This window comes from Eucalyptus grandis, chromosome 7, assembly GCF_016545825.1.
Source record: "Eucalyptus grandis isolate ANBG69807.140 chromosome 7, ASM1654582v1, whole genome shotgun sequence".
NCBI classification, from domain to species: domain Eukaryota; kingdom Viridiplantae; phylum Streptophyta; class Magnoliopsida; order Myrtales; family Myrtaceae; genus Eucalyptus; species Eucalyptus grandis.
The window spans coordinates 42,513,642-42,528,097 of NC_052618.1; the positions used below are offsets into that span (position 1 = coordinate 42,513,642).

General features: G+C 42.3%; 2 protein-coding genes across 5 annotated transcripts; one reads left to right on the forward strand and one right to left on the reverse strand.

Moving 5' to 3' along the window:
• Positions 1-228: 228 nt before the first annotated feature.
• On the reverse strand, positions 229-9,797 carry LOC104453573 (DEAD-box ATP-dependent RNA helicase 21). 3 transcript variants are annotated; one of them, XM_039318198.1, is made up of 3 exons: positions 7,340-9,797; positions 1,542-4,065; positions 229-1,117 (listed from the first exon to the last, which is right to left on the reverse strand). In XM_039318198.1, the coding sequence occupies exon 1, from the start codon at positions 9,644-9,646 to the stop codon at positions 7,472-7,474; it is 2,175 nt and encodes a 724-aa protein (XP_039174132.1). In that variant the 5' UTR covers positions 9,647-9,797; the 3' UTR covers positions 229-1,117; positions 1,542-4,065; positions 7,340-7,471. The 3 variants fall into 3 exon arrangements, with proteins under 3 accessions (XP_039174132.1, XP_010066477.3, XP_039174133.1); XM_010068175.3 differs by having other exon boundaries at positions 229-4,065; XM_039318199.1 differs by lacking the exons at positions 229-1,117; positions 1,542-4,065 and adding an exon at positions 5,337-5,663.
• Positions 577-4,289, forward strand: LOC104453572 (U-box domain-containing protein 44). Of its 2 annotated transcripts, none has more exons than XM_039318197.1 (3): positions 577-1,857; positions 1,931-2,234; positions 2,310-4,289. In XM_039318197.1, the coding sequence occupies exons 1-3, from the start codon at positions 631-633 to the stop codon at positions 3,881-3,883; spliced, it is 3,105 nt and encodes a 1,034-aa protein (XP_039174131.1). In that variant the 5' UTR covers positions 577-630; the 3' UTR covers positions 3,884-4,289. The 2 variants fall into 2 exon arrangements, with proteins under 2 accessions (XP_039174131.1, XP_010066476.2); XM_010068174.3 differs by having other exon boundaries at positions 1,937-2,234.
• Positions 9,798-14,456: the final 4,659 nt, after the last annotated feature.

The window sequence follows — 14,456 nt, forward strand, 5'->3', positions numbered from 1 at the left end:
AGCATTGACAACAGGATAGCGATCTTATCGTTTCGTGGTGCCTAACTTTGACAATTTCAAAAGGGTCTTTTTCTTGAAAGTTCCTAGCGTGAAGTTTGTGTTCCGTATTCCTAAAATGATGACGCCTCTTACTTTGATCGTCAACTACGGTATTCCACGCAAAGCGTAGAGCGGTCAATGTGAACAAAGGAAGCAGAGGTTGAGAAGTGGTCCGCGTCGAAAAAGATGTGAACGCGAGAACGAATGCATGGCGTGAGTTGATTTTCAAGTCAAGACCCCAACTTCACGACAGACCAAACACAGTGCTGCTCTCGATGTCAACTTTCCTGACTTCTTAACCTCACCATTTTAAACCAAGTCTTCTTGAAGTACTTGCAGGGGTCGAAGGAAAAGAACGGGAGAAGACTTTCGCTCCGCTCGACTACTCACGACCCAAAATTTAGCTCATGGTCCATCTCCTTCCTCAGTTCTCCCTTTCCCTCTATACCCCTGGAGATTGACTGAACCATGATTGTGTTGTCCACTGCAGTTCTTGCCGGCCACATCGGAGCTTAGGTTTCCAGGAAATCCGCTGTCATCTTGGTCAACTTGGATTAGCTCACCCGGTCTCCGCGTATTTGCCACAGACCAATGAGGCCCCCGATGGACTTCAACATCGGAATCGAGGACATCGGAGCGGCTGTTCTGCAAGAACTATGGAACAGGGTGACTCTACAAGCCATAAAGCTCGCGGGCGAAACACGGGATGTGGTGCTTGCAAAGGACAGCTTTCAGGAGTTCTCGGGAAGCATATCGCAACTGATCAGCGTCCTCCAGACCGTGGATGCCGGGAAGGTTGAAGCCGAGCTCGGCTCAGAGTTCACAAAGACTACCCTGCAGAAATTGAATTCCCAGCTACATCTTGCGTGTGATGTCATCGAAGATTGTAGATCCGGCAGCCGCCTCCGCCTCATACTCCGTTTGAGCAGAGTCCTCGCTCAGATGCAGGGATTGGCCAAAGAGATTGCTGAAACCATCTCTTCATTGCAGTTGGTCAATCTCAGCATCAGCTTGAATGTAAAGACAATGATCGGCAACATCATCGACAAACTGGGGTCCATGGAGTTCCAGTCTTCAACTGCAATAGAGAGAATTTCTTCAGAGATAGAGAACTCGATAAAACAGGAAAGAAATAACCACAGGAGTGCCATGAAACTCTTGGAGAAAATTGCAGAAGCTGTTGGAGCTAGCGAGAATACATCCTTAGTGCAACAGGAGTTAACAATTTTGAAGCAAGAGAAGGAAGAAATGGAGGCTCAAAAGAAACAGGCCGAGGCACTTCAGCTGTCACAGCTAATACAGCTTCTCTACAGCACAGAAATCGTGACAAGGCCTGTAGATGATAATTCCAACACACGTCGCCAGTATTACCCAATCGACTCATTTCTATGCCCACTCTCCCATGAACTTATGACAGAACCCGTTGCAATCTTATGTGGCCATAGCTTTGAGAAGAAGGCCATTCAAGAGCACTTTAAAAGAGGAGAACCAGTTTGCCCCACCTGCAAAGAGAAGCTTCCCTCTCCGGACATAACACCAAACCTCTCTCTTCGAGGATCCATCCAAGAATGGAGGCAAAGGGACATGGACTTAAAATTCCAAGCGGCAATACAGGGGATCAATTCCGATGAGGAGTCTACACAAAATGGTGCTTTAGAGGAGATGAAGTCTCTCCTGAGAACGCCTGTCTATGCTGCCAAATTTTCAGAAGAAAATCCCATTCCAAGGTTGGTCGGCTTTCTGAAAAACAAAAGGTTACATACTGCGGCTACGCTTAAATGTCTCAGCTACCTAGCCAGACACTCAGAAGAATGCAAGGTGAGATCATTAAGCAATGATTATTTCATCTTTGTTGTTTTCTGAGTGTGTGAGAGATACCGTTGCCAAAAAGTTGCAGGAATCCATTGTTAAAGCGGGAGCAATTCATCTCGTTGTGAAACATCTCTATAAAGATGAAGCGGGACACGATGCTATTGCAGTCTTGTTGGAGCTGTCCTCGAGAGAGGCAATTGCAGAGGAAATTGGAAAAGCCAAAAACAGCATTCCCCTAATAGTTTCCATGCTTCACTACTCGGAAAGAGATGTGTCGGAGAAAGCTCACATAGTGCTGCAAAATCTGTCCTTTAACACCCACTTCATCGTCAAAATGGCAGAATGTGGATACTTCAAACCATTTGTTTGTCGCTTCAACGAAGGTACGTAAAACCAGCTAACAGAATCTTTTGTTATTTTAAGAACCATGTAGTTACTTTGTTGAACTCTTCATTCAGGATCACAGGAGACCAGAGCACTGATGGCTGCGGCTTTAGTACAGATGCAACTCAAGGAGACTAGCATCATTGATTTGAAAAATGATTCATTTATACACAGTCTGGTCGAAATGCTCTCTTCAAGCTCCCCGGCATACAAATCAGCTTGTCTCCAGGCCATCAAAAAACTCATGGCACACACCGCTATTTCTAAGCAGCTCCTGGCAGACACCATGACTATTCCACTCTTGCTCGGCCTCATATCACACGTAATGTCTGATCCATACTCAAAGGAAGAAGCTGTAGAGGTTCTCGCGTTGCTTGTTGGGGCCACTGAGCCTTGTGACTTCCAGATATTTCAAGGCTTGAAGGAGCTCCAGTCTGAGCACAGCATCAATTTATTCTTACACCTCATATCTACTTCTGAGACTCAAGCTAGAATAAAGTTTTTACAGTTGCTGGTGGAGCTCAGCCATAAATCTGAGCAAGCTAGAGAACTAATCCGATTGGATGATGATGCAAATGCCCATCTCTACTCTTGCCTCGAAAACGCCCAGCCTGCAGTAAGAAGATGGGCAATGGAACTTGTATACAGTATCTCCAAAGGTCACCTTGGTGGAGTTCCACTTCCTCCAACACCCAGAAAAGAAGCTGTCATTCACAAAATAGCATTTATTCTTACGAATTCACAAGATCCGGAAGAAAGGTCTGTTGCTGCTGGAATCATCGGCCAACTCCCAAAAGATGATACCACTGTTGATGATCTATTACTTAAATCAGATGTGTTAAAAGCCATATATGAGATCATATGTGGGGTAGACATGGAAAGCAATCGAGCTCAAACTGTGCCAAATTTGGGTGAACTTCTGTTGGAGAATGCACTGGCAGCACTACTACACTACACAGAACCGTCCAAGATTTATCTACAGAAGCAAGTGGGAAAACTCGAACTGTATCCATCACTGATCCGTGCGCTGTCCAGTCGGAGCTCTTTAGCCAAGCAACGTGCGGCAATTGCACTAGCCCATTTATCCCAGTCTACCAGCTTGTCATTTTCTCGTGAAACAGTTATCCCTACAGCAGACAGAAAGGCAGCACCACTCAGCCGATTACTGAAGCTCTTCCCCAACTTTTCCTGGTGTTGTTCCCCCTCATCAGAAATTGAAAGCTTGTGTTCTGTTCATGGTATCGCTTGCTCGTCAAGGGACACTTTCTGCCTTGTCAAGACAGATGCAATGATGCCACTCATGAAATCATTGAAGGGGACAGATCCTGGCGTGCAAGAGGCTGCTTTGATGGCACTTGAAACATTGCTGACAGATGACAGAACACTATCTCAAGCAACTGCCGCTATTGTTGACAATCATGGCATAGATGCAATTTTACATGTCTTGGAGAAAGGGTCCCATTCAGTGAAACCAAAAGCTCTGGACCTTTTGGAGAAGATCTTGAGTCACACAAGTCTTACCGATCCATCATTCCGAAGGATCGAGGGAGTTCTTATTCAACTTGTCCATGAGGATGGACATAGGAAGAAAGCAGCTCTGGTGCTTAGGCAGATGAAGCTCCTTCCGGAGCAATCATCTTACTTCTGATTGGGTTTGTTCAGGCGTGGATCAGACTTTTGGACCTAACATGCTCACAAGTGTAGAACGCCACCCGGAAGGGATGCTAATGGAGAGTTCAAATTCTGAAATAACTGTGGAGGAACAACATGCAAAAGATATCCCTTACAGGACAAGCTAGGTAAGCCTTGAAAACATAGCCTTCCACCTAACTGCCACAAAGCCCCAGTGAGAAATACAAAAGCATGGAGTATCTTGAAAGCCTTTGAGAATGCCACAAGGAAGTAGAAGTCGTTCTTTCATGTACTTACATTTACCATTTATCTGTGCATATTTCATTCAGTTCTGACAATTAGAAATAATCTTGTATGGAAGCACCACATGCTTCCCTACTTGCCTTTTTCAAACTGAAATGAAAAAGAAAATTCCAGTGTGCGATGACCAACCACTATGCCAGAAATAGAATCACTAAAACAACCCAATTCACCTACATGAAACCATATACATGCTCTGCCCACCACAAGTTTGCCTCTATCTGTGATCCATGTTTGGTGCAGTTACAATTCATCTTTTAAAGAGCTTGGGATTGAAAGAAGAATGGCTTTATGATAAAGATAATTGCTATCCAACTAACTGTAGGGTTCCTAGTATAAAGTGATCAGATCTCACGGTAGAACCAATTATTAGTAACAAGACAAATGTACAAGAATAGAGACAGAAAATCGTATGCGTCGGCTTACTAAAAGCACAACTAGAACTCAATAGTTGTTCAGATAAAAAATATTGACAGCGGAACGCTTTATCCAAAGTATCAAATGGAAAGAAGGAAACAATACATCAGCACGAGTGAAGAGATTTCGATCTCTTCAACTTACAATGCCTGATTTCTGTCTTCAGCAATCCACCAAAATCACTCTTAGCAGTTACCAATATGATTTAACAAATTAAAACATCAATAAACCCGAACAAGAAAATGAAGTAATCAATCCTAAGATCATCATTAATCTGTGGCAAACAATCTGCATCGCTTATCAGTAACAGTAAGCAAGTGTCCCATGATCAGGCATCCTGATGTCCTCCACCAACCATACTAGAAAAGCTATGAAGGTACAAGGTCAACCTTGATGCGTTTCCCTTCTGTCCCTCAAGCCTGGGAGCTAGTCTCACTTGATTCCCTAGATTTTATTTCCTAATTTATCAGCTATCCAAAATAAAAATAAAAAAATAAATAAAAAAAAAGAGGCCTCCGGGCAGGGATGAGGTCCAACACCGCTTTGGCGTGCACAAGTGATACATATACTGAAGGCAAGGCTGTCTATACCTCTCCTTTTAGCGTGCCTTGAGCCTCTATATGCGCTTCACCTTAGTCCCTCATTTATCTAGGTAGTCTCACTGATTCTCTAAGATTTATTCCTAGTTTATCACTTATCAAAGAAAACAAATTCTAGCCATAAGAAGATTGAGTTAGTTATGGCACATAATAAAAAGAAGTGATGCCACCAAGTCTCATTCAACAACTTGAGTGAATTAATCCAAAGCCACGAGATCACATCACAGTGCCCACCCACGAAGATACAATCTGGATATAACATATGACCCACAGTATTCGCCATCTTTGGCAGCTCCCTGCCTTTTAGCAAAAATTTCAGTAGAGTTTCCAACAGAAAATAACTGTTATTCCATTGAGGCTGCATTAATGATTCTCCATAGAAAGAACAGGGCAACACTAACAGCTTAGGGTAAATAATCTAAAAGTACATCTTGAGCAGAAGCACCCCACCTGGATCCCAACATTCCATTAGAAGAATATCTGAAAGCATGATCAATGTTACATTAAGGTCACCTCAATAATTTTATTCATAAAGAGTATATAGTAACACTAACAGCTTAATCTACAGAAAAGTGCAAGAGCACAGCGGATGATTACAGAATGTAATCAGCTTATGTTTCCAACCCCGAAATAAGCCATAAGAGCACAAGAGATACATGGCATATATATATCAAATATTGATGTCCCCAAGCTTACATGTGATATAACATTGTAATTGAATGCTAAATCACCCCCCCCAAAAAAAAAAAAAAAAAAATCACAAGGAAGATAAACCAAAAAGGGAAAGTAAAAGACCCCAATGCCCATGGATACATGTGTGCACTGCCAGGCAACAAAACCTCCATGCCTAGAAATGTGTACCTAGCTACCAACTAGAAGAAGACAGCTCCAAAAGTCATTCCTCCAATTCCCATATCATATCAGTAGTTTAAGATGCCAATTAGTGCTGCAGCAGATTTAAACATCCTATTTCAAATTCAAATGCAAACAACTATCTTCTTTGTGGGAACCCACGGGGAGGTGGGGAAAAATTGCAACTAAATTGTGCATCTAAATGTTTCCATCCACTTAGATCTGGATTCAATAACAGGATGAGGTTCATTGTTCTTCCTAGTAACTTCCCTTCTCTAGTTTAGTCTTTCCTCACAACTTTCCCATCTCCATCTTCAACTAAAAGATTTTGGCTTGTCAGAATCACTGCTCCATTAAAGGATCCTCACTAACCAAATTTTGCCAATGTTTAGCCAACCAAAAGACCTTGACATAAGATACAAAACTCAACTTTCAAACATTTGCCATTCCAGACTAGTAGTAACTGGATCTTCCGAGTCCAGATTTTGTGGTGTTTGGTTCCATATTTTGCCTTTTCTTTTGTAGAAGTGTTTGATACTTCACATTTTTAAACATAAAACATTTGTAACATTTCAAAACACATAAATACGATATGTAGACTCATTTGGAATGTTTACTGAACTGTTTATGCTTATCTTCGTTTTAAAAATTTTGAGAAGCAATAAGTACTTTTCTAAGCTGTAACAAAAAAAAAGTTCATACAACTGTGGAAAAGGTAATGCCCCACAGTTCTCACTGGTACTACCCCAACTTTCATCTATAATCTACATAAAAAATATGCAGAGGAGGTCACTCATTTTTGGCAGACAACCGGTTTGAAATTTCAAGGACATGATTCACCGATTAAGTTTCTAAACTCAACATCTGTCGATCGTCAAATAACATGTTCAAGGCTCTCGACTAAACATAACATCTGCACTATTCATTCAATTAGCTCCATGCTATTAATACAGATTGATCATGTTAAACATGTTCCTTCCAAACATTTGAAAGGAAAACATAATGCATCCACATAAAAAAAGAAAACAAATAAAGACTATGCAGAAGTTGAAAATAACAGTCTTTAAGCTGCAACATCTTAAAAGTCGAAAGGGGAAATTACATTCCACAAGTACACTGAAACATCAGATAATTGAGCAAATCAGAGAGAAGGATTTAGATACAACAATCCATCACAAGTAAAACCTCCATCTGCTGTAACTAGTGAAATGATGCAGTAGCTAATTGCTGCTGTAAAAACAATGCTCCAAATACAATGTTTTTAACAGAAATAACATCAATTACCACGCTCAGTGCACTGATACCTGGACAAATTTGGACCGATAGCACTCATCAAATAGTATACTGAATTCTTCATTTGGAGAAGAGTATTGCACAGTGCATGGAACAATAACTAGATCCTATACTATAAACTATCTTCCAATAACTCCACTTGATTAGTGAGCAAAAACGGTGTCATTTCGTCTAGGAGGCCTGTCAGGAATTGATCCAGGCTTGAATTTTGATGCCTCATGCCTCGCCAGCTCAGGAGGCACTGGACTGTTACTTTGAATAAGCATCTGCTTCAGATCATAAAAGACATCTGTGTCGTGTAGAGTCAGGAATGTTGTAGCCACACCAGTCTTACCAGCACGACCTGTTCGCCCTATACGATGCGTATACATTTCTATGTTACCAGGCATATCATAATTAATTACATGGGCCACATCAGGTATATCAATACCACGCCCTGCGACATCTGTTGCCACTAGCACGGTATATCTCTTGGATCTAAAACCTTCCAGGCTTATCTCTCTTTGTTCCTGAGACTTTCCACCATGCAAAGTAGTCACTTTGTAGCCTGCCCTATCCAGATTCTTAGCAACTGTATCTGCATTCTTCTTAGTGTTAACAAAGACAATTGCTGTCTTATCGCCAAGTTCATCAAGGAACTTCTGTAACCTGGGAAACTTCTCTGATTCCTTCATCATCATCACATGTTGAGATATCAAGTCAGTAGTTTTTCCAGCAGTACCTATTGTAACCACTACAGGATTTCTCAAATACTTCCTTGCGAGCCGCTCGACAGCAGGCGGCATCGTAGCACTAAACATATAAGTAGTGCGGTAGATCTTCTTCTCGTCAAGCTCCTCATCCTCATTCTCAGGCTTAAAATTACTGGACGGCATTGCATCCAACACACCCACAACTTGTGGCTCGAAACCCATATCAATCATCCTATCAGCCTCATCAAGAACAACATAGTTACACTGGTTAAGAACAACATAACGCCTCTCCAGACAATCAACCAAACGCCCTGGTGTTGCTATCACAACCTCACATCCATTCCTAATCCTAAACCCCTGCTGCTCGATTGACTGCCCACCAACAATTGAAACCACCTTAATCCCCATATAATGGGCGAACTTCATAGTCTCCTCCTCGATTTGTTGAGCAAGTTCACGAGTCGGTGCCATCACAACAGCATAAGGCCCTTCGGCCTCATTCTCCTCAGTCAGCGGAGGTAACCTTGAAATGTAAGTTAACATAGGGAGCACAAAAGCACAAGTCTTACCAGAACCAGTCTCCGCAACGCCAATGACATCGCGCTGCTGCAACCCAAGAGGAATTGCAGCCATCTGAATAGGAGAAGGTGTCTTGTACCCTGCTCTCTCCACAGCCTTCAGAAGCTCGGAGCTCAAATGACTCTCTGCCCAGCTCCGCATAGGCCTAGGTATCTTAGACCCTTTGTAGGAGATATTGAAATCTTCCCTGAAGATCCTCCAATCTCTCTCGGTCATCTCCTCGAGCTTCTTCTCGGTCCAATGCCTATCAACCCTCATATCAAACGTATCATACACATCCGCAGCCTCCTCTCTTTGCTTCTGCGCGAGGGCCTCCTCGGGCTTCTCCTCAACCCCTTCCTTCCGACGAATCTCCTCACGGAGCTCCTTCTCGTTCTTCGCCGCGAGCTTCTTCTGCTCCCTGCGATCCATGCCGGCGCGGAACCCTCGCCCGAACAGCAGCTGCGCCTCGTGAGGGTTCTGGTAGAGCGCGTTCATGTCCCGGGAGGTGTCCTCAGTGTTCTCCCAATCGAACGAGAACCTGAACTTCTCGCTCGGCTTGATGACCCGCTTCTTAGGCTTCTTCGACCCCAGGTACTGCTCCTTTATGGCGTCGAGCTCCTTCTCCCGCTCCCTCTCCGCCAGCTTCTCCAGCCGGGCCCGCTCCCGTGCCTTCGCCTCCTCCTCGCGCTCCCTCTCGCGGTTCCTCCTCTCGGATTCACGATCCCGCTCCCGTCGATCCCGCTCGCGGTCCCGCTCCCGCTCCCGCTCCCTGTCGCGCTCCCGTTCCCGGTCTCGCGGCCGGTCCCGCTCCCGGTCGCGGTCGCGGTCGCGGTCGCGGCGGTCGGGATCGGAGGGCTTCTGGTCGGAGCCGCCGCCGCCGTCCTGGGCGAGGAGGAGCTGCTCCTGGCGGCGCTTCTGGGCGGTGGCCACCTCGTCCTGGCGGCGCTGGAGGGCGAGCTTCTCGCGCTCGGCCTTGGTGAGGAAGACAGGCTTGGCGGCGGTGGCGGCCGCCGGGGCGGAGGCGGGGGCGGGGGCGGAGGCGCCGTCCTCGATCGGGCGCTTCATGGTCGGATAGGCGTGGCCAGTGAGATAGAGAGAGATAGAGATATAGAGAGAGAGAGGAGCAAAGAGATCGCTTGGGTAACTGCAGGAAGGGAAGAAGAAGAAGAAGAAGAAGAAGAGGATTCAACGAAGACTCTGCTCGCGATCAGGGCGTCTTCCGCTTCTGCTTTTCGTCTTGAGGTGCGCACGACATCGCGCCGACCTGCGGAATTCGCAGCGGGCCGGTTTGCGGCCCCCCGGTCTCGTGTGGCCCTGGCCCTCGCCCGGAGGACCCCCGGTTCGGCCCAATGGGCTCGAGAATAATCTGGACGGGTCTTGAAATGCATGTGTTTGGCTATATATATATATATATATGTTGGAAAAAGAAAATTAGAAAAAGGAATCGGGACCCGATCCGAAGCGACACGATGTGGATTGGTCGCACAAGAATTTAGGCCTGACTTTGATGCCCTCGCCGGACCAGACCCAAGCTTGTTCGACGATCATCGTCGAGTCGAAATGATGGCACGACATGGGACTACCCGATAGGGATTATGCTTTCCTCTGTTCTCTCATTCTCACCTTTTTATCTTACTATGCTCTCTTTTCGATTGTCTACGTACCTTGATAGAGCTAATTAGCCTTTTTTTTCCTTTATTTTAGGAAAAATTACCAAATCGATTTTGAACCTATTATAAGTATGCTAATTCAATTATCATTTTTTAAAAATTTTATTAAGTTAATTCTAAATCTTTATGCGAAATTTCAATATAATTATTCCAATTAATTTTCGTTGGAAATCGCTATGTGGTAGGCGTCTGAATTGACATAGACCTAACTATTGAATAACCCTGGAATTCAAGGCAAAACGAGACTTTACTAATAGGAAATCAATTCGACTTTTGGACAATTGATAAGATTAAGTTATTGGGGAGGCTTTTAGAGTCCTTTAATCACGATGAAATTTCAGACCAATGTTTGCCCCGACCAAGCCCACCATCACTTAAAAAACGACGAGTTCACATGTTCACAAAACGCATGGAACCTCAATTGCATCTGATCCAAGCAATGATGCACCCACGATTCTTTTCTGTTCACTTAAACATCGATGTAGTTCGAGCTGGAGCATCGTTCCTTGTCCGGCCCAAAGAAAAAAAAGCCCAATCGATGCCTTCGACAGATCTCTTTCAAGTTACAATATAGTCCAAATTGTTCCCGTAGTGGCCCATCCCACTTCACGTGGGCTCGAGTCCCGTCCCTGTGTATTCAGAGTGCAACGGATTGATCGAGTCGAGGTGGGTCTTACTCATAAATCACTCGAGAAGGCCTCTCATATTCAATGTGAAGCTTGGAGCATCACGTACGCTGCTGCTTAAAGCATTGAGTAAGATAAGGCCCACATATTATCTACTTGAGATCCGACCTCTCTCCTATGTATGATCCCATCCACCTCTCCAATGTATTGGTTTTCTCGTCACCGTTAGCCCAACGATACTCCCCTTCCTCGATGTGAGATCCAGCACATTCTTGTCCTTTTGTTGTCCGAGAGGCTTGTTAGAAGCTGCACTTTGTCTGAGCCTTCTCTCCCCTAGTGATCGAGCATTAGAGAAAAATCTCTAGTGGCTCGATCTGATCCATGTAGACCTCACCTCTAAAACAAATACTCAAAGTCACAATAGGAGATAGTGACCATTCAAGAGTGTCTCATTTATGGTTCACTCAAAAAGACCCCTTCCATTTGATATGGAACTTATAATGTTACAAGCTCCCCCTTTTGAAGCACTAATGCCTGCATCAGTTTCGGTCCATATCACTCGGTGATACTCTCTTGATTTGATGCATGATCCAGACCACTCATGGCTCCTCCACCGTCCTGGTAGATTGTAAGGAGTCACACCATGGTCCGAGTCTTCCAGTTGAACGATTATTCCTAACCGATCAAATTGTTCCCCTAATGGCCTATCCAGCTTCAAGCGGGCCAACTCCCGAATATTCAGAGTGCAAAGTAATGACAGTTTTAGGTGGGTTTTACTCATAAATTACTCGATAAGGTCACTCATATTCAATGCGAAACTTTATGTACCACATACTCTACGACTTAAAGCATTACATAAGATAAGGCCCATATATTATCTTCTTGAGATTTGACCTCTCCCACATCTATCATATTCGCCTCTCCAATGTATTGATGCTATTTTAGCCCATCTGACCCAATGATACTCTCTTACTCGACGTGAGACGCAGCCCATTCTCATCATTTCTTCGTCCAAGGGACTTGTTAGAAGCCGCACTTTGTTTGGCCCTGGGCATATATACAAGAGATAGAGTGAAACAGATTATGGTATTATTATTTTATTTGGATTCTTTTTAAAAACAGAGGGGGTGCATGACAATCCAAAATTTCTGTTTCAGAAATAGTTTTTCTATTCCAGACCTGTTTCTGGAATATTTTATTTGGGTTCTTTTTAAAAACAGTGAAACAGATTATGGTATTATTATTTTATTTGGGTTCTTTTTAAAAACAGAGGGGGTACATGACAACCCAAAATTTCTGTTCCATAAATAGTTTTTCTGTTCCAGAAACAGTTTTTCTGTTCCAGACCTGTTTCTGGAAGAGAAATCTGTTTGATAAACTTAATCGCTTTTCTATTTCTAGAATAGATTTCTATTCCGAAATAGGTTTGAGAAATCGAAATAATTTCTCTCACTAAACCCTAATTTCGGTGAGTCCTCCCTCATCTCCTCTACGTCTCGCCTCCTCCTCCGCCTCTCCTCATTTTATTAAAAATAAGAATAAATAAAAATAAATATATTCATTTAAAAATAAAAATAAATTTATTAAAAATATCATTTTATTTTAAAATTAAAATATAAAAATAAATTTATTTTATTTTATTTTTTTGATTTATTTTATTTTATTTTATTTTATTCATTATTTTTTTTGTTACTAAATCATTTTTATTTTTATTTTTTATATTAAAGGTCGTTTGCCGTCGTCGCCGCCGCCCGTCCTAAGGAAGAAATTTTGTGTCATTATGAAATGAATTTCTATTTTTAGAGTATAAATTTTGTGTCGTTATCAAACTATTATTTTGCTTAAACTCTTTCTAAAAATAGAAATAGAAAAATCTATTTCTGTTCCAGAAACTATTTCTGGAATATAATGGTTGTCATGTGCGCCCTCTGCTATCAACAATTTCAAGGACCAGGTTGTCCAAAAAACAAGAAGGAAAATAACTCTATGTTGTTTTCTCTTTTGGGTAGATAGAAACATCGTGTCAAACAAGAGTTCCGAATGCTTTCTGCTTCTAAATCCCAGCCTCAAAGAAGCAGCCCGAATCTAGGGTCCACCAAGACCAAATCTTATGCAAATTTGCCTGTGACAATGACAAATTGCTAGTGACCATTTTCATCTAATCTTTTATCTCTAGAGAGAGATAGAGAGAGAGAGAGAGAGAGAGAGAGTCATGCAATCCAAGTTCACATTATGCAATCCAAATCCATATGCCTTGGAACTTGGCAGTACGAGACCAATTTGACATTTCGCAAAAGGACATAAGTTACACAGCATGTTCATTCATATATTATCAATATCATCGATCCATCCGCCTGATTAAACAAGTTTGCGTATTGTGAGTCAGCATACCTCCAAGAAGGAAATAATGCTAATAGAGTAAGAATATATGAGGAGATCTCAGTTGGCAATGACGAGCTTAAGTTGAAACACTATCAGCAAAAAGGCCAGGTCCTAAAATTTGATAATTTTTTTTCTTCTAATAAATAAAACCAATTTTGGTCCAGCCAAAAACTCTTATTTGAAAGTTAATAAATAATAACATATTAGTGCAAACATTTCAGGATCTTCAAGAGAGAGAGGGACTGAGAAAGTAGCCAAAAACCACTTCTTTATACAATTTACAAACAATGGGTATTTATAAACAATAGTGATAGAAAAGAAAGTAATCCAATCTAATTAGAAAAGTAGTTGTTGCAGGAAATAAGGAAATATCACGCAATATCCCTAATATCTAATAATTTTCTAACAAAGTAAAGGGGATTTGCTTTGTATCTAAATAAATTGTATGTCAAGATACTTAAATTTATTTATGACGGTGTCAGTGCGAGTACATTGACCTATTGAGGGTAGGTATTATTATAAAAATACAAAGTCCGATCTAAAATTTATAATGTGAAAGAGAAATATCTCTATCGGCTTAACTCGATCCATGTGAGTCTCACCTCTAACAGAGTACTCAAAGCGACAATAGGAGATGATGACCATTGAAGAGTGTTCTCTCATTTATGGTTCACTCAAAGAAGACCCCTTCATCCTATGTGGAACTTAGAATGTCATATTCTCCCCCATTTAAAGCATTAATGCCCACATCAGTTTTGGTCCACATCACTCAATGATACTCTCTCTATTTCATGCACAATCCATACCATTCATATCTCCTCCACTGTCCTGGTAGATTGTAAGGAGTCACACCATTGTCCGAGTCCTTTTGCTGAACTATCTTTCCTTGCCATGTTGGATCTAGTACATGCCTAGTCCATCTACAAACCACATATCTATTGGAAGGAATCCTCTTCGAAACCATCTGCAATGATATGGTCCATCTATAAGGGTCAAGCTCTCGTAAGAAGTGCTCAAGTAATCACACTAGAGTGGTGATTATTTTTATATGAATTATATATATGAATCACTCAAAAAAATTATCATTTGACATGAGATTTAGGGTATCATAGTTTTCGGTACATACTGGAATGTTCGTGAAAAGAACAAACAATACAATCCTTTTAGTATATAGAGTAATGATCTTTCAGTTGTTAG